Source organism: Oncorhynchus kisutch, linkage group LG8, assembly GCF_002021735.2.
Source record: "Oncorhynchus kisutch isolate 150728-3 linkage group LG8, Okis_V2, whole genome shotgun sequence".
Taxonomy (NCBI): Eukaryota; Metazoa; Chordata; class Actinopteri; order Salmoniformes; family Salmonidae; genus Oncorhynchus; species Oncorhynchus kisutch.
This window is the reverse complement of record NC_034181.2, coordinates 12,181,353-12,201,190: the sequence shown is the minus strand read 5'-3', so window position 1 is coordinate 12,201,190 and position 19,838 is coordinate 12,181,353. Positions and strand designations below refer to the sequence as shown.

Here is a 19,838-nt window from a genome sequence, read left to right as displayed (position 1 = left end):
CGCCGCCAAGCTTACCCTAGTAAAACTGACTATCCTACCGATCCTCGACTTCGGCGATGTCATCTACAAAATGGCTTCCAACACTCTACTCAGCAAACTGGATGCAGTCTATCACAGTGCCATCCGTTTCGTCACTAAAGCACCTTATACCACCCACCACTGCGACTTGTATGCTCTAGTCGGCTGGCCCTCGCTACATATTCGTCGCCAGACCCACTGGCTCCAGGTCATCTACAAGTCCATGCTAGGTAAAGCTCCGCCTTATCTCAGCTCACTGGTCACGATGGCAACACCCATCCGTAGCACGCGCTCCAGCAGGTGTATCTCACTGATCATCCCTAAAGCCAACACCTCATTTGGCCGCCTTTCGTTCCAGTACTCTGCTGCCTGTGACTGGAACGAATTGCAAAAATCGCTGAAGTTGGAGACTTTTATCTCCCTCACCAACTTCAAACATCAGCTATCTGAGCAGCTAACCGATCGCTGCAGCTGTACATAGTCTATTGGTAAATAGCCCACCCTTTTTCACCTACCTCATCCCCATACTGTTTTTATTTATTTACTTTTCTGCTCTTTTGCACACCAATATCTCTACCTGTACATGACCATCTGATCATTCATCACTCCAGTGTTAATCTGCAAAATTGTAATTATTTGCCTAATTCTCATGCCTTTTGCACACATTGTATATAGACTCCCCCTTTGGTTTCTACTGTGTTATTGACTTGTTAATTGTTTACTCCATGTGTAACTCTTTGTTGTCTGCTCACACTGCTATGCTATATCTTGGCCAGGTCGCAGTTGTAAATGAGAACTTGTTCTCAACTAGCCTACCTGGTTAAATAAAGGTGAAATAAAAAAATAAAAAAATAAATACACCTATCAGTAACGGCTGAAATAACCGAATCCATTCATTTGACGGGGTGTCCACATACTTTTGTATATATAGTGTATATACAGTGCATTCGGAAAGTATCCCTTCACTTTTTACACATTTTGTTACTTTACAGCCTCATTCTAAAATTGTATTTATTTTTATTAAATCCTCATTAATCTACACACAATACCCCAGGTTTTTACAATTGCTATGAGACTTGAAATTGAGCTCAGGTGAAATTCTGTTTCCATTGATAATCCTTGAGATGTTTCTGCAACTTGATTGGAGTCCAACTGTGGTAAATTCAGTTGATTGGACATGATTTTTAAATGCACAAACCTGTCTATATAAGGCCCCACAGTTGACAGTGAATATCAGAGAAAAAAACAAGTCATGAGGTCGAAGGAATTGTCCGTAGAGCTCCGAGACAGGATTATGTCGAGGCACAGATCTGGGGAAGGGTTCCAAAACCTTTCTGCAGCATTAAAGGTCCCCAAGAACACAGTGGCCTCCATCATTCTTAAATGGAAAAAGTTTTGAACCACCAAGACTCTTCCTAGAGCTGGCCACCCAGCCAAACTGAGCAATCGGGGGAGAAGGGCCTTGGTCATGGAGGTGACCAGGAACCCGATGGTCACTCTGACAGAGCTCCAGAGTTCCTCTTTGGAGATGGGAGAACCTTCCATAAGGACAACCATCTCTGCAGCACTCCACCAATCAGGCCTTTATGGTAGAGTGGCCAGACAGAAGCCACTCCTCAGTAAAAGGCACATGACAGCCCGCTTGGAGTTTGCCAAAAGGCACCTAAAGACTCTCAGATCTGATGAAACCAAAATTGAACTCTTGGCCTGAATGCCAAGCGTCACGTCAGGAGGAAACCTGGCACCATCCCTACGATGACGCATGGTGGTGGCAGCATCATGCTGTGGGGATGTTTTTCAGCAGGGACTGGGACACTCGTCAGCATCAAGGGAAAGATGAATGGAGCAAAGTACAGAGCGCTCAGGACCTCAGACTGGAGTGAAGATTCACCTTCCAACAGGACAACAACCCTAAGCACACAGCGAAGACAATGCAGGAGTGGCTTTGAGACAAGTCTCTGATTGTCCTTGAGTGGCTCAGCCAGAGCCCAGACATCTCTGGGGAGACCTGAAAATACCTGTGCAGCAACGCTCCCCATCCAACCTGACAGAGCTTGAGAGGATCTGCAGAGAAGAATGGGAGAAACTGCCCAAATACAGGTGTGCCAAGTTTGTAGCGTCATACCCAAGAACACTCAATGCTGTGATCGGTGCCAAAGGTGCTTCAACAAATTACTGAGTAAAGGGTCTGAATACTTACGTAAATGTAATATTTCAGTTTTTTATTTTTTATAAATTGGATTACATTTATAAAAAACATGTTTTTGCTTTGTCATTATCGTGTATTGTGTTAAGATGTCTGAGAGTTAAAAAGATTAAATGAATTTTAGAATAAGTCTAACAAAATGTTTAAAGGTCAATGGGTCTGAATGGGACAGTGACACACTTTTTGTTGTTTTGGCTCTGTACTCCAGCACTTTGAATTTTAAATTATACAATGACTATGAATTTAAAGTGCAGACTGTCCATTTTTATTTGAGGGTATGTTCATCCATCTAGTGAACCGTTTAGAATTTACAGCACTTTTTGTACATAGTCCCCCCATTTTAGGGGACCAAAAGTATTTGGACAAATTCACTTATATGTGTATTAAAATAGTACAAGTAGTTTTGACTTTACAAATTTGTCGGATGCATTTGTGCATCTGTAACTTTCTCACTCATCATTATTCACGATTCATTCAGGACTATCCGTAATCATGGTTGCATCCACATGAATGTAGAAGTGTTAAGAAAAAGGATTTATATTGGGCACAAAATAATCTGAAACATAACTTCAACACACATATAAGTGAATTTGTCCTAATAGTTTGACTCTATTAAAAAGGGGGACTGTTTTTCTTCACTGAGTACACAGTCAAAACAACAACAAATGTGGCACTGGCCCTGTCCCAGAGAGACAAAGAGAGAGAGACAGAGACAGAGACACAGAGAGAGAGAGAGAGATAGAGAGAGAGAGAGAGAGAGAGAGAGAGAGAGAGAGGGAGAGAGAGAGAGAGAGAGGGGAGAGGGAGAGAGAGAGAGACAGAGACAGAGACAGAGACAGAGACAGAGACAGAGACAGAGACAGAGAGAGAGAGAGAGAGAGAGAGAGAGAGAGAGAGAGAGAGAGAGAGAGAGAGAGAGAGAGAGAGAGATGGAAAGAGGAAGAGAGAGAGAGAGAGAGAGAGAGAGAGAGAGAGAGAGAGAGAGAGAGAGAGAGAGAGAGATGGAACGAGGAAGAAAGAGAGAGGGGAAGAGAGAGAGGGGAAGAGAGAAAGGGAAAAAAAGGGTGATGATGAACAGAGTGTTAAAAATAAAACAAAGGATTCACTCTTGCCTCAATACTTCCGCTCGACATGAAACTCTGGGCATTCATGACCCACAGCTGTTCCTTATATGACTGAGAAAAACATAATTCTGTGATTTTTTATACATCTGAAGATGTGCTATTAGAGGCGAGGCACATTCATTGGGATGCATAGCAGACTGTCGTCCGATAAGTCGCTGAAATAATTAGCTAGGCTCATGTTAAAAGACCAAGGCAACGGCTGCAGAGCTATCTGTGCAGATGAATGGCTAAACGCTTAAGATGGGCAACTCATCATGAGGGGCAACAGTGGCTTGCGGGTATGCAGCCCCACACCCGTACCCACATCCGTACCCACATCCGTACCCACATCCATACCCACATCCGTACCCACATCTGTACCCACATCCGTACCCACATCCGTAACCACATCCGTACCCACATCCGTACCCACATGCGTACCCACATCCGTACCCACATCCGTACCCACATCCGTACCAACATGCGTACCCAAATCCGTACCCACACATGCAGTCAGAGTCGGCCCCAGCCTTTTGGGGGCCCTAAATTACATTTTGCCATATGCTGGAGAGAAATGTTTACAGTTTTTAAGATTATATCTGAGTGAGAGTGACTGACAAAATCAATGGGGGCCCCCACAGTCGATAATTCAACCATGATTACTACAAGTTTAGATAGCTGGCTAGACTAACTTACCAATCTAAAACCTGCTGATATGGGCTAACTGAGTGACTGCTGATATGGGCTAATTGAGTGACTGCTGATATGGGCTAACTGAGTGACTGCTGATATGGGCTAACTGAGTGACTGCTGATATGGGCTAACTGAGTGACTGCTGATATGGGCTAACTGAGTGACTGCTGATATGGGCTAATTGAGTGACTGCTGATATGGGCTAATTGAGTGACTGCTGATATGGGCTAACTGAGTGAATGCTGATATGGGCTAACTGAGTGACTGCTGATATGAGCTAATTGAGTGACTAAATTTGACTAAACTAAATTTCGAAATTGTACCTTGTGTATTCTAATATTCTAACTCTCAACAGTAAGTTGAGACCCCGACGGAGTTCCTATAAAATATATATTATAATAAAAATATATATATTATCTGCTGTATTTGTAAGAAAAGGGCTATATAAGTACACACTAATTTGATTAAATTAATTGTTTGATTGATTAGCTAATTGACTAATCAATTGATTGATGAGAGGAAGCAACTGTTGTACAGATGAGAAGCCACACAGTGGCAATTGATTGGCTAATTAGTTCATGATGAACTAATTGACTGATTGATTGATGAGAAGAAGTCACTGTCTGCAGACGAGAAATAAAGTCCGTTCCGTACCTTACTAGAGCTGTGGTGTAGAGTGTCATTGTACGTGACTCCAGTCTCCACATTCTTGATCTTCATGAAGCGATGGCATTTGGATGGGCTGCCATTCTGGAGAGCCTTGTTAGGGGAGATCCTCCCCTGGGCTGAAGGCTAGAGGGAAGAAGCACATGTTTAGGAGAATTCATACACTTTAGTCAGTAGACTAGCCGATAATGCTTCTACCAAGATGGCCGTCGAGCACCCCTGACAGTGGCGGTTGGATACAAGAACTTTAGGTAGAGAGGGGGGAAAAAAGGAGAGAGAGATATAGAGACAGTCACTGAGAAAGAGATGGAGACAGTCACTGAGAAAGAGATGGAGACAGTCACACAGGGTGATAGACAGTCGCAGAGAGACGGAGATAGAAACAGTCACATAGAGAGATTCACAGAGAGAGATTGATTTGGCAATGTTAACACGTTTCCCATGCCAATAAAGCAGAGAGAGAGAGAGATAAAGAAAGAGACAGTCACAGAGACAGACAGTAACACCGAGAAAGAGAGATAGTGACAGTCACAGAGAGATTGAGAAAGAGAGAGAGAAAGAGAGAGAGAGAGAGAGAGAGAGAGAGAGAGAGAGAGAGAGAGAGAGTCAAAGAAAGAGAGGGATAAAGTTAATCACAGTGAGAAACATTGAGACAGTCACACAGAGAGATACAACGTAAAACACCAAATAATGCATGCAGAGCAAAATTAGGCCGATACCCGCTAATAATCATAATCCAGAAAAGAGCTGTTAAAATTCTACAACCACCTAAAAGGAAGTGATTCCCAAACCTTCCATAACAAAGCCATCACCTACAGAGAGATTAACCTAGACAAGAGTCCCCTAAGCAGGCTGGTTCTGGGATTGTTCACAAACAGAAATAGAGTCCCAGGACAGCAACATAATCAGACCCAACCAAATCATGAGAAAAACAAAAAGATAATTACTTAACACATTGGAAAGTATTACCAATAAATAGAGCAAACTGGAATGTAATTTGGCCCTGAACAGAGAGTACACAGTGTAGAATACCTGACCACTGTGACTGACCCAAAATGAAGGAAAGCTTTGATTATGTACAGACTCAGTGAGCATAGCCTTGCTATTGAGAAATGCCGGCGTATGGAAACCTGGATCTCAAGAGAAGACAGACTGTGCACAGACTGCACACTGCCCACAAAATGAGGTGGAAACTGACTTGCACTTTCTAACCTTCTGCCAAATCTATTAACATATTAGAGACACATATTTCCCTGAGATTACATAGACCCACAAAAAATTGAAAACAAATCAAATTTTGATAAACTCCCATATCTATTGTGTGACATACCACAGTGTACAATCACAACAGCAATATTTGTGACATGTTGCCACAAGAAAAGAGCAACCAGTGAAGAACAAACACCATTGTAAATACAAACAATATTTATGTTTATTTATTTTCCCTTATGTACTTTAACTATTTGCACATCGTTACAACACTGTATATATACATAATATGACATTTTAAATGTCTCTATTCCTTTGGAACTTTGTAAAGTTGTGTAATGTTTACTGTTCATTTTTTATTGTTTATTTAACTTTTGTTTATTATCTATTTCACATGCTTTGGCAATGTAAACAAATGTTTCCCATGCCAATAAAGCCCTTTGAATTGAATTGAATTGATGGAGACTGTCACAGTGAGTGAGATATTGACAGTCACAGAGACAGAGATAGAGGCAGAGTAGCATTATTTAGTATTTGCACAGCCTCCTACAGTACCATCTGAATGACAATTAGATACAGCCCCCATCAGGTACAAAGGCAATCAGCATCTTGAAACACTATTATTGTTAACTGCTAATTGTTAGCTATCTCAGTTTGTCTACTATGGCTCAGTTTAGACAGACCAATTCTGATCTTTGATTCACTAATTGATATTTTGACCAATTAGATCAGCTATGAAAAATATCTGATGTGATTGGTCAAAAGACCAATTAGTGGAAATAAGATAAGAATTAGGCTGCCTGTGTAAACGCAGCCTACGATGCGGTTATTGACTGATAATTGCTTGAATTAATGTAATTTAGCACCGGAGTTAGATTGTTGTATTGAATTGATTCTATTTTTTTTAAGTACTCAGACGTCTCCATCAATCCCACACCTTGTAATAGCTCTTATCATCATCTCTCATCTCTCAATCACACAGCCATGCAGTCTTCACGCGGTGAAGGTGCCTCAAACAACAGGCAGAATTGTATCGCTGGCTGACAGAATGGAAGTAAAAAAGGGTGAAATCTATCTAATCTATTGATTGTTTTAATTGATTTGATTCCTCACAGCGAGAAGAGTAATTCTGTGTCCATAAGAAATGCTCACCCAGCCCGCCAGCCACCCAGCCATTCAGCTAACCCGCCAGCCACCCAGACAGTCAGCCAGCCCGCCAGCCACCCAGACAGTCAGCCAGCCAGCCAGCCCGCCAGCCACCCAGCCCACCAGCCACCCAAACAGTCAGCCAGCCCGCCAGCCACCCAGACAGTCAGCCAGCCCGCCAGCCACCCAGCCAGTCAGCCAGCCCGCCACCCACCCGGACAGTCAGCCAGCCCGCCCGCCAGCCACCCACCCAGACAGCCAGCCAGCCAACCCCCCACCCAGCCAGCCTGCCAGCCACCCACCCAGGTAACCACCCACCCACCCAGCCAGCCACACAGCCTGCAATCCACACAGCCAGCCAGCCACCCAGCCATTCAGCTAACCCGCCAGCCACCCAGACAGTCAGCCAGCCCGCCAGCCACCCAGACAGTCAGCCAGCCAGCCAGCCCGCCAGCCACCCAGCCCACCAGCCACCCAAACAGTCAGCCAGCCCGCCAGCCACCCAGACAGTCAGCCAGCCCGCCAGCCACCCAGACAGTCAGCCAGCCCACCAGCCACCCAGACAGTCAGGCAGCCCGCCAGCCACCCAGACAGTCAGCCAGCCCGCCAGCCACCCAGCCAGTCAGCCAGCCCGCCACCCACCCGGACAGTCAGCCAGCCCGCCCGCCAGCCACCCACCCAGACAGCCAGCCAGCCAACCCCCCACCCAGCCAGCCTGCCAGCCACCCACCCAGGTAACCACCCACCCACCCAGCCAGCCACACAGCCTGCAATCCACACAGCCAGCCAGCCACCCAGCCATGTAGCCAGCCAGCCACACAACCAGCCAACAACACAGCCAGACACAGCCAGCCAGCCACGCAACCAGCCAGCCACCAACACAGCCACCCACCCACACAGCCACCCAGCCAGCCAGCCACCCAGCCAACCAGCCAGCCAGCATACAAACAGTTGGCCAATACAGAAAGCCTATTATGCAGCTAGGCAACATAAAGAGAGCCTATTACAGCTATAGTCAAACAGCCAGAGGAATCAAGATGAGGAAAATTAACACGTTAAAGTGTGAGTGGGAGGGAGAGAGAAAGACAGTGGGAGGGAGAGAGAAAGACAGTGGGAGGGGGAGAGAAAGAGAGAGAAAGAGAGAGGGAGAGAGAGAGAGAGAGAGAGAGAGAGAGAGAGAGAGAGAGAGAGAGAGAGAGAGAGAGAGAGAGAGAAAGAGAGAGAGAGAGAGGGCGAGAGAGAGAGAGAGAGAGAGAAAGAGAGAAAGAGAAAGAGAGAGAGAGAGAGAGAGAGAGAGAGAGAGAGAGAGAGAGACGGAGAAAGAGAGAGAGAGAGAGAGAGAGAGAGAGAGAGAGAGAAAGAGAAAAGGAACAATAACTAGAGGTGAAGAGTAATGCAACAATATGAATGAGGGGAATAAAGAGAATTTACTGGTCAAACTCTATGAATCTATTCAATAACATTATGCAGAAGCATGGAAGATCTAAGAGAACTCCTGGCACTGGGAGCTTGCTTCTGTCTCAAAGAAGAGCCCAACCTCCTGAACCAGCCTTGAAGGAGAGCCATACCTTCTGAACCACCCGCAAAGGAGAGCCATATCTACTGAACCTGTCTCAAAGCAGAGCCATACCTCCTGAACCTGTCTAGGAGAGCCCTATCTCCTGAATCTGCCTCAAAGGAGAGCCCTACCTCCTGAACCTGCCTCGAAGGAGACCCATATCTCCTGAACCTGCCTCAAAGGAGAGCCCCACCTCCTGAACCTGCCTCGAAGAAGAGCTCTATCTCCTGAACCTGCTTTGAAGGAGAGCCATAACTCCTGAACCTCTCGCGAAGGAGAGCCCTACCTCCTGAACCTGTCTCGAAGGAGAGCCCAACCTCCTGAACCTGCCTCGAAGGAGAGCCCTACCTCCTGAAAATGCCTCGAAGGAGAGCCCTACCTCCTGAACCTGCCTCGAAAGAGAGCCCTACCTCCTGTACCTGCTTTGAAGGAGAGCCATACCTCCTGAACCTCCAGCGAAGGAGAGCCATATCTCCTGAACCTGTCTCGAAGGAGAGCCCTACCTCCTGAACCTGCCTCGAAGGAGAGCCCTACCTCCTGAACCTGCCTCGAAGAAGACCCCTACCTCCTGATCCTACCTCGAAGGAGAGCCCTACCTCCTGAACCTGCCTCGAAGGAGAGCCCTACCTCCTGAACGTGCTTCGAAGGAGAGCCCTATCTCCTAACCCTGCCTCGAAGGAGAGCCCTACCTCCTGAACCTGCTTCGAATGAGAGCCCTACCTCCTGAACCTGCCGCGAAGGAGAGCCCGATCTCCTGAACCTGCCTGAAAGAAGAGCCCTACCTCCTGAACCTGCCTTGAAGGAGAGCCATAACTCCTGAACCTTCCAGTGAAGGAGAGCCACATCTCCTGAACCTGTCTCGAAGGAGAGCCCTACCTCCTGATCCTGCCTCGAAGGAGAGCCCTACCTCCTGAACATGATTTGAAGGAGAGCCATACCTCCTGAACCTCCCGCGAATGAGAGCGCGATCTCCTGAACCTGCCTCGAAGGAGAGCCCTACCTCCTGAACGTGCTTCGAAGGAGAGCCCTATCTCCTAACCCTGCCTCGAAGGAGAGCCCTACCTCCTGAACCTGCTTCGAATGAGAGCCCTACCTCCTGAACCTGCCGCGAAGGAGAGCCCGATCTCCTGAACCTGCCTCAAAGAAGAGCCCTACCTCCTGAACCTGCCTTGAAGGAGAGCCATACCTCCTGAACCTTCCAGTGAAGGAGAGCCACATCTCCTGAACCTGTCTCGAAGGAGAGCCCTACCTCCTGATCCTGCCTCGAAGGAGATCCCTATCTCCTAACCCTGCCTCGAAGGAGAGCCCTACCTCCTGAACCTGCCTCAAAGAAGAGCCCTACCTCCTGAACCTGCCTTGAAGGAGGGCCATACATCCTGAAACTGTCTCGCAGGAGAGCCCTACCTCCTGAACCTGCCTCGAAGGACATCCCTACCTCCTGATTCTGCTTTGAAGAAGAGCCCTACCTCCGGACCTACCTCAAAGGAGAGCCATACCTCCTGAACTTCCTGCGAAGGAGAGCTCTACCTCCTGAACCTGCCTCGGAGGAGAGCCCTACCTCCTGAACCTGCCTCGAAGGAGAGCCCTACCTCCTGAACCTGCTTTGAAGGAGAGCCCTACCTCCTGAACCTGCCTCGAAGGAGAGCCTTACCTCCTGAACATGATTTGAAGGAGAGCCATACCTCCTGAACCTCCCGCGAATGAGAGCCCGATCTCCTGAACCTGCCTCGAAGGAGAGCCCTACCTCCTGAACGTGCTTCGAAGGAGAGCCCTATCTCCTAACCCTGCCTCGAAGGAGAGCCCTACCTCCTGTACCTGCTTCGAATGAGAGCCCTACCTCCTGAACCTGCCGCGAAGGAGAGCCCGATCTCCTGAACCTGACTCAAAGAAGAGCCCTACCTCCTGAACCTTCCAGTGAAGGAGAGCCACATCTCCTGAACCTGTCTCGAAGGAGAGCCCTACCTCCTGAAGCTGCCTCAAAGAAGAGCCCTACCTCCTGAACCTGCCTTGAAGGAGAGCCATACATCCTGAAACTGTCTCGCAGGAGAGCCCTACCTCCTGAACCTGCCTCGAAGGACATCCCTACCTCCTGATTCTGCCTTGAAGGAGAGCCCTTCCTCCTGAACCTGCCTAGAAGGAGATCCCTACCTCCTGATCCTGCCTCAAAGGAGAGCCATGCCTCCTGATCCTGCCTCAAAGGAGAGCCATGCCTCCTGAACCTGCTTTGAAGGAGAGCCACACCTCCTGATCCTCCCACAAAGGAGAGCCCTATCTCATGAACCTGCCTCGAAGGAGAGCCCTACCTCCTGAACCTGCCTCGGAGGAGAGCCCAATCTACTGAACCTGACTCGAAGGAGTCCCTATCTCCTGAACCTGCCTCGAAGGAGAGCCCCTCCTCCTGAACCTGCCTCGAAGAAGAGCCCTACCTCCTGAACCTGCCTTGAAGGAGAGCCATACCTCCTGAACCTCCCGTGAAGGAGAGCCATATCTCCTGAACTTGTATCGAAGGAGAGCTCTACCTCCTGAACCTGCCACGAAGGAGAGCCCTTCCTCCTGAACCTGCCTCGAATAAGACCACTACTTCCTGATCCTGCCTCGAAGGAGAGCCCTACCTCCTGATTCCTGCCTCGAAGGAGAGCCCTACCTCCTGAACCTGCTTTGAAGGAGAGCCATACGTCCTGAACCTCCCACGAAGGAGAGCCCGATATCCTGAACCTGCCTCGAAGGAGAGCCCTATCTTCTGAACCTGCCGCGAAGGAGAGCCCGATCTCCTGAACCTGCCTCAAAGAAGAGCCCTACCTGCTGAACCTGCCTTGAAGGAGAGCCATACCTCCTGAACCTCCAGCGAAGGAGAGCCACATCTCCAGAACCTGTCTCGAAGGAGAGCCATACCTTCTGAACTTGCCTCGAAGGAGAGCCCTGCCTCAAAGGAGAGCCCTACCTCCTGAACCTGCTTTGAAGAAGAGCCCTACCTCCGGAACCTACCTTGAAGGAGAGCCATACTTCCTGAACCTCCCCCGCGAAGGAGAACCCCATCTCCTGAACCTGCCTCGAAGAAGAGCCCTAACTCCTGAACCTACCTCAAAGGAGAGCCATACCTCCTGAACTTCCTGCGAAGGAGAGCTCTACCTCCTGAACCTGCCTCGGAGGAGAGCCCTACCTCCTGAACCTGCCTCGAAGGAGAGCCCTACCTCCTGAACCTGCTTTGAAGGAGAGCCCTACCTCCTGAACCTGCCTCGAAGGAGAGCCCTACCTCCTGAACATGATTTGAAGGAGAGCCATACCTCCTGAACCTCCCGCGAATGAGAGCCCGATCTCCTGAACCTACCTCGAAGGAGAGCCCTACCTCCTGAACGTGCTTCGAAGGAGAGCCCTATCTCCTAACCCTGCCTCGAAAGAGAGCTCTACCTCCTGAACCTGCTTCGAATGACAGCCCTACCTCCTGAACCTGCCGCGAAGGAGAGCCCGATCTCCTGAACCTGCCTCAAAGAAGAGCCCTACCTCCTGAACCTGCCTTGAAGGAGAGCAATATCTCCTGAACCTTCCAGTGAAGGAGAGCCACATCTCCTGAACCTGTCTCTAAGGAGAGCCCTACCTCCTGATCCTGCCTCGAAGGAGATCCCTATCTCCTAACCCTGCCTCGAAGGAGAGCCCTACCTCCTGAACCTGCCTCAAAGAAGAGCCCTACCTCCTGAACCTGCCTTGAAGGTGGGCCATACATCCTGAAACTGTCTCGCAGGAGAGCCCTACCTCCTGAGCCTGCCTCGAAGGACATCCCTACCTCCTGATTCTGCCTTGAAGGAGAGCCCTTCCTCCTGAACCTGCCTCGAAGGAGATCCCTACCTCCTGATCCTGCCTCAAAGGAGAGCCATGCCTCCTGATCCTGCCTCGAAGGAGAGCCCTACCTCCTGATTCTGCCTTGAAGGAGAGCCCTACCTCCTGAACCTGCCTCGAAGGACATCCCTACCTCCTGATTCTGCCTTGAAGGAGAGCCCTTCCTCCTGAACCTGCCTCGAAGGAGAGCCCTACCTCTTGAACCTGCCTCGGAGGAGAGCCCAATCTACTGAACTTGCCTCGAAGGAGTCCCTATCTCCTGAACCTGCCTCGAAGGAGAGCCCCTCCTCCTGAACCTGCCTCGAAGAAGAGCCCTACCTCCTGAACCTGCCTTGAAGGAGAGCCATACCTCCTGAACCTCCCGTGAAGGAGAGCCATATCTCCTGAACTTGTCTCGAAGGAGAGCCCTACCTCCTGATCCTGCCTCGAAGGAGATCCCTATCTCCTAACCCTGCCTCGAAGGAGAGCCCTACCTCCTGAACCTGCCTCAAAGAAGAGCCCTACCTCCTGAACCTGCCTTGAAGGAGAGCCATACATCCTGAAACTGTCTCGCAGGAGAGCCCTACCTCCTGAACCTGCCTCGAAGGACATCCCTACCTCCTGATTCTGCCTTGAAGGAGAGCCCTTCCTCCTGAACCTGCCTCGAAGGAGATCCCTACCTCCTGATCCTGCCTCAAAGGAGAGCCATGCCTCCTGATCCTGCCTCGAAGGAGAGCCCTACCTCCTCATTCTGCCTTGAAGGAGAGCCCTACCTCCTGAACCTGCCTCGAAGGACATCCCTACCTCCTGATTCTGCCTTGAAGGAGAGCCCTTCCTCCTGAACCTGCCTCGAAGGAGAGCCCTACCTCCTGAACCTGCCTCGGAGGAGAGCCCAATCTACTGAACCTGCCTCGAAGGAGTCCCTATCTCCTGAACCTGCCTTGAAGGAGAGCCCCTCCTCCTGAACCTGCCTCGAAGAAGAGCCCTACCTCCTGAACCTGCCTTGAAGGAGAGCCATACCTCCTGAACCTCCCGTGAAGGAGAGCCATATCTCCTGAACTTGTCTCGAAGGAGAGCCCTACCTCCTGAACCTGCCTCGAAGGAGAGCCCTACCTCCTGAACATGATTTGAAGGAGAGCCATACCTCCTGAACCTCCCGCGAATGAGAGCCCGATCTCCTGAACCTGCCTCGAAGGAGACCCCTACCTCCTGAACGTGCTTCGAAGGAGAGCCCTATCTCCTAACCCTGCCTCGAAGGAGAGCCCTACCTCCTGAACCTGCTTCGAATGAGAGCCCTACCTCCTGAACCTGCCACGAAGGAGAGCCCGATCTCCTGAACCTGCCTCAAAGAAGAGCCCTACCTCCTGAACCTGCCTTGAAGGAGAGCCATACCTCCTGAACCTTCCAGTGAAGGAGAGCCACATCTCCTGAACCTGTCTCTAAGGAGAGCCCTACCTCCTGATCCTGCCTCGAAGGAGATCCCTATCTCCTAACCCTGCCTCGAAGGAGAGCCCTACCTCCTGAACCTGCCTCAAAGAAGAGCCCTACCTCCTGAACCTGCCTCGAAGGACATCCCTACCTCCTGATTCTGCCTTGAAGGAGAGCCCTTCCTCCTGAACCTGCCTCGAAGGAGATCCCTACCTCCTGATCCTGCCTCAAAGGAGAGCCATGCCTCCTGATCCTGCCTCGAAGGAGAGCCCTACCTCCTCATTCTGCCTTGAAGGAGAGCCCTACCTCCTGAACCTGCCTCGAAGGACATCCCTACCTCCTGATTCTGCCTTGAAGGAGAGCCCTTCCTCCTGAACCTGCCTCGAAGGAGAGCCCTACCTCCTGAACCTGCCTCGGAGGAGAGCCCAATCTACTGAACCTGCCTCGAAGGAGTCCCTATCTCCTGAACCTGCCTTGAAGGAGAGCCCCTCCTCCTGAACCTGCCTCGAAGAAGAGCCCTACCTCCTGAACCTGCCTTGAAGGAGAGCCATACCTCCTGAACCTCCCGTGAAGGAGAGCCATATCTCCTGAACTTGTCTCGAAGGAGAGCCCTACCTCCTGAACCTGCCTCGAAGGAGAGCCCTACCTCCTGAACATGATTTGAAGGAGAGCCATACCTCCTGAACCTCCCGCGAATGAGAGCCCGATCTCCTGAACCTGCCTCGAAGGAGACCCCTACCTCCTGAACGTGCTTCGAAGGAGAGCCCTATCTCCTAACCCTGCCTCGAAGGAGAGCCCTACCTCCTGAACCTGCTTCGAATGAGAGCCCTACCTCCTGAACCTGCCACGAAGGAGAGCCCGATCTCCTGAACCTGCCTCAAAGAAGAGCCCTACCTCCTGAACCTGCCTTGAAGGAGAGCCATACCTCCTGAACCTTCCAGTGAAGGAGAGCCACATCTCCTGAACCTGTCTCTAAGGAGAGCCCTACCTCCTGATCCTGCCTCGAAGGAGATCCCTATCTCCTAACCCTGCCTCGAAGGAGAGCCCTACCTCCTGAACCTGCCTCAAAGAAGAGCCCTACCTCCTGAACCTGCCTTGAAGGAGGGCCATACATCCTGAAACTGTCTCGCAGGAGAGCCCTACCTCCTGAACCTGCCTCGAAGGACATCCCTACCTCCTGATTCTGCCTTGAAGGAGAGCCCTTCCTCCTGAACCTGCCTCGAAGGAGATCCCTACCTCCTGATCCTGCCTCAAAGGAGAGCCATGCCTCCTGATCCTGCCTCGAAGGAGAGCCCTACCTCCTGATTCTGCCTTGAAGGAGAGCCCTACCTCCTGAACCTGCCTCGAAGGACATCCCTACCTCCTGATTCTGCCTTGAAGGAGAGCCCTTCCTCCTGAACCTGCCTCGAAGGAGAGCCCTACCTCCTGAACCTGCCTCAGAGGAGAGCCCAATCTACTGAACCTGCCTCGAAGGAGTCCCTATCTCCTGAACCTGCCTCGAAGGAGAGCCCCTCCTCCTGAACCTGCCTCGAAGAAGAGCCCTACCTCCTGAACCTGCCTTGAAGGAGAGCCATACCTCCTGAACCTCCCGTGAAGGAGAGCCATATCTCCTGAACTTGTCTCGAAGGAGAGCCCTACCTCCTGATCCTGCCTCGAAGGAGATCCCTATCTCCTAACCCTGCCTCGAAGGAGAGCCCTACCTCCTGAACCTGCCTCAAAGAAGAGCCCTACCTCCTGAACCTGCCTCGAAGGACATCCCTACCTCCTGATTCTGCCTTGAAGGAGAGCCCTTCCTCCTGAACCTGCCTCGAAGGAGAGCCCTACCTCCTGAACCTGCCTCGGAGGAGAGCCCAATCTACTGAACCTGACTCGAAGGAGTCCCTATCTCCTGAACCTGCCTTGAAGGAGAGCCCCTCCTCCTGAACCTGCCTCGAAGAAGAGCCCTACCTCCTGAACCTGCCTTGAAGGAGAGCCATACCTCCTGAACCTCCCGTGAAGGAGAGCCATATCTCCTGAACTTGTCTCGAAGGAGAGCCCTACCTCCTGAACCTGCCTCGAAGGAGAGCCCTACCTCCTGAACATGATTTGAAGGAGAGCCATACCTCCTGAACCTCCCGCGAATGAGAGCCCGATCTCCTGAACCTGCCTCGAAGGAGACCCCTACCTCCTGAACGTGCTTCGAAGGAGAGCCCTATCTCCTAACCCTGCCTCGAAGGAGAGCCCTACCTCCTGAACCTGCTTCGAATGAGAGCCCTACCTCCTGATCCTGCCTCGAAGGAGAGCCCTACCTCTTGAACCTGCCTCGGAGGAGAGCCCAATCTACTGAACCTGCCTCGAAGGAGTCCCTATCTCCTGAACCTGCCTCGAAGGAGAGCCCCTCCTCCTGAACCTGCCTCGAAGAAGAGCCCTACCTCCTGAACCTGCCTTGAAGGAGAGCCATACCTCCTGAACCTCCCGTGAAGGAGAGCCATATCTCCTGAACTTGTCTCGAAGGAGAGCCCTACCTCCTGGTCCTGCCTCGAAGGAGATCCCTATCTCCTAACCCTGCCTCGAAGGAGAGCCCTACCTCCTGAACCTGCCTCAAAGAAGAGCCCTACCTCCTGAACCTGCCTTGAAGGAGAGCCATACATCCTGAAACTGTCTCGCAGGAGAGCCCTACCTCCTGAACCTGCCTCGAAGGACATCCCTACCTCCTGATTCTGCCTTGAAGGAGAGCCCTTACTCCTGAACCTGCCTCGAAGGAGATCCCTACCTCCTGATCCTGCCTCAAAGGAGAGACATGCCTCCTGATCCTGCCTCGAAGGAGAGCCCTACCTCCTCATTCTGCCTTGAAGGAGAGCCCTACCTCCTGAACCTGCCTCGAAGGACATCCCTACCTCCTGATTCTGCCTTGAAGGAGAGCCCTTCCTCCTGAACCTGCCTTGAAGGAGAGCCCCTCCTCCTGAACCTGCCTCGAAGAAGAGCCCTACCTCCTGAACCTGCCTTGAAGCAGAGCCATACCTCCTGAACCTCCCGTGAAGGAGAGCCATATCTCCTGAACTTGTCTCGAAGGAGAGCCCTACCTCCTGATCCTGCCTCGAAGGAGATCCCTATCTCCTAACCCTGCATCGAAGAAGAGCCCTACCTCCTGAACCTGCCTCAAAGAAGAGCCCTACCTCCTGAACCTGCCTTGAAGGAGAGCCATACATCCTGAAACTGTCTCGCAGGAGAGCCCTACCTCCTGAACCTGCCTCGAAGGACATCCCTACCTCCTGATTCTGCCTTGAAGGAGAGCCCTTCCTCCTGAACCTGCCTCGAAGGAGAGCCCTACCTCCTGAACCTGCCTCGGAGGAGAGCCCAATCTACTGAACCTGCCTCGAAGGAGTCCCTATCTCCTGAACCTGCCTTGAAGGAGAGCCCCTCCTCCTGAACCTGCCTCGAAGAAGAGCCCTACCTCCTGAACCTGCCTTGAAGGAGAGCCATACCTCCTGAACCTCCCGTGAAGGAGAGCCATATCTCCTGAACTTGTCTCAAAGGAGAGCCCTACCTCCTGAACCTGCCTCGAAGGAGAGCCCTACCTCCTGAACATGATTTGAAGGAGAGCCATACCTCCTGAACCTCCCGCGAATGAGAGCCCGATCTCCTGAACCTGCCTCGAAGGAGGCCCCTACCTCCTGAACGTGCTTCGAAGGAGAGCCCTATCTCCTAACCCTGCCTCGAAGGAGAGCCCTACCTCCTGAACCTGCTTCGAATGAGAGCCCTACCTCCTGAACCTGCCGCGAAGGAGAGCCCGATCTCCTGAACCTGCCTCAAAGAAGAGCCCTACCTCCTGAACCTGCCTTGAAGGAGAGCCATACCTCCTGAACCTTCCAGTGAAGGAGAGCCACATCTCCTGAACCTGTCTCTAAGGAGAGCCCTACCTCCTGATCCTGCCTCGAAGGAGATCCCTATCTCCTAACCCTGCCTCGAAGGAGAGCCCTACCTCCTGAACCTGCCTCAAAGAAGAGCCCTACCTCCTGAACCTGCCTTGAAGGAGGGCCATACATCCTGAAACTGTCTCGCAGGAGAGCCCTACCTCCTGAACCTGCCTCGAAGGACATCCCTACCTCCTGAACCTGCCTTGAAGGAGAGCCATACATCCTGAAACTGTCTCGCAGGAGAGCCCTACCTCCTGAACCTGCCTCGAAGGACATCCCTACCTCCTGATTCTGCCTTGAAGGAGAGCCCTTCCTCCTGAACCTGCCTCGAAGGAGATCCCTACCTCCTGATCCTGCCTCAAAGGAGAGCCATGCCTCCTGATCCTGCCTCGAAGGAGAGCCCTACCTCCTCATTCTGCCTTGAAGGAGAGCCCTACCTCCTGAACCTGCCTCGAAGGACATCCCTACCTCCTGATTCTGCCTTGAAGGAGAGCCCTTCCTCCTGAACCTGCCTCGAAGGAGAGCCCTACCTCCTGAACCTGCCTCGGAGGAGAGCCCAATCTACTGAACCTGCCTCGAAGGAGTCCCTATCTCCTGAACCTGCCTTGAAGGAGAGCCCCTCCTCCTGAACCTGCCTTGAAGGAGAGCCATACCTCCTGAACCTCCCGTGAAGGAGAGCCATATCTCCTGAACTTGTCTCGAAGGAGAGCCCTACCTCCTGAACCTGCCTCGAAGGAGAGCCCTACCTCCTGAACATGATTTGAAGGAGAGCCATACCTCCTGAACCTCCCGCGAATGAGAGCCCGATCTCCTGAACCTGCCTCGAAGGAGACCCCTACCTCCTGAACGTGCTTCGAAGGAGAGCCCTATCTCCTAACCCTGCCTCGAAGGAGAGCCCTACCTCCTGAACCTGCTTCGAATGAGAGCCCTACCTCCTGAACCTGCCACGAAGGAGAGCCCGATCTCCTGAACCTGCCTCAAAGAAGAGCCCTACCTCCTGAACCTGCCTTGAAGGAGAGCCATACCTCCTGAACCTTCCAGTGAAGGAGAGCCACATCTCCTGAACCTGTCTCTAAGGAGAGCCCTACCTCCTGATCCTGCCTCGAAGGAGATCCCTATCTCCTAACCCTGCCTCGAAGGAGAGCCCTACCTCCTGAACCTGCCTCAAAGAAGAGCCCTACCTCCTGAACCTGCCTTGAAGGAGGGCCATACATCCTGAAACTGTCTCGCAGGAGAGCCCTACCTCCTGAACCTGCCTCGAAGGACATCCCTACCTCCTGATTCTGCCTTGAAGGAGAGCCCTTCCTCCTGAACCTGCCTCGAAGGAGATCCCTACCTCCTGATCCTGCCTCAAAGGAGAGCCATGCCTCCTGATCCTGCCTCGAAGGAGAGCCCTACCTCCTGATTCTGCCTTGAAGGAGAGCCCTACCTCCTGAACCTGCCTCGAAGGACATCCCTACCTCCTGATTCTGCCTTGAAGGAGAGCCCTTCCTCCTGAACCTGCCTCGAAGGAGAGCCCTACCTCCTGAACCTGCCTCAGAGGAGAGCCCAATCTACTGAACCTGCCTCGAAGGAGTCCCTATCTCCTGAACCTGCCTCGAAGGAGAGCCCCTCCTCCTGAACCTGCCTCGAAGAAGAGCCCTACCTCCTGAACCTGCCTTGAAGGAGAGCCATACCTCCTGAACCTCCCGTGAAGGAGAGCCATATCTCCTGAACTTGTCTCGAAGGAGAGCCCTACCTCCTGATCCTGCCTCGAAGGAGATCCCTATCTCCTAACCCTGCCTCGAAGGAGAGCCCTACCTCCTGAACCTGCCTCAAAGAAGAGCCCTACCTCCTGAACCTGCCTTGAAGGAGAGCCATACATCCTGAAAATGTCTCGCAGGAGAGCCCTACCTCCTGAACCTGCCTCGAAGGACATCCCTACCTCCTGATTCTGCCTTGAAGGAGAGCCCTTCCTCCTGAACCTGCCTCGAAGGAGAGCCCTACCTCCTGAACCTGCCTCGGAGGAGAGCCCAATCTACTGAACCTGACTCGAAGGAGTCCCTATCTCCTGAACCTGCCTTGAAGGAGAGCCCCTCCTCCTGAACCTGCCTCGAAGAAGA

At 51.7% G+C, this 19,838-nt stretch overlaps 1 protein-coding gene across 1 annotated transcript in view; it reads right to left on the bottom strand.

The window, feature by feature from the left end:
- LOC109896184 (nitric oxide synthase, brain) overlaps positions 1–19,838 on the bottom strand; it is a 100,560-nt gene that overhangs the window by 62,990 nt on the left and 17,732 nt on the right. Inside the window, exon 4 of the mRNA XM_031829681.1 lies at positions 4,675–4,812. Coding sequence (XP_031685541.1) covers positions 4,675–4,812 — 138 coding nt within the window. The remainder of the gene's footprint in view (positions 1–4,674; positions 4,813–19,838) is intronic.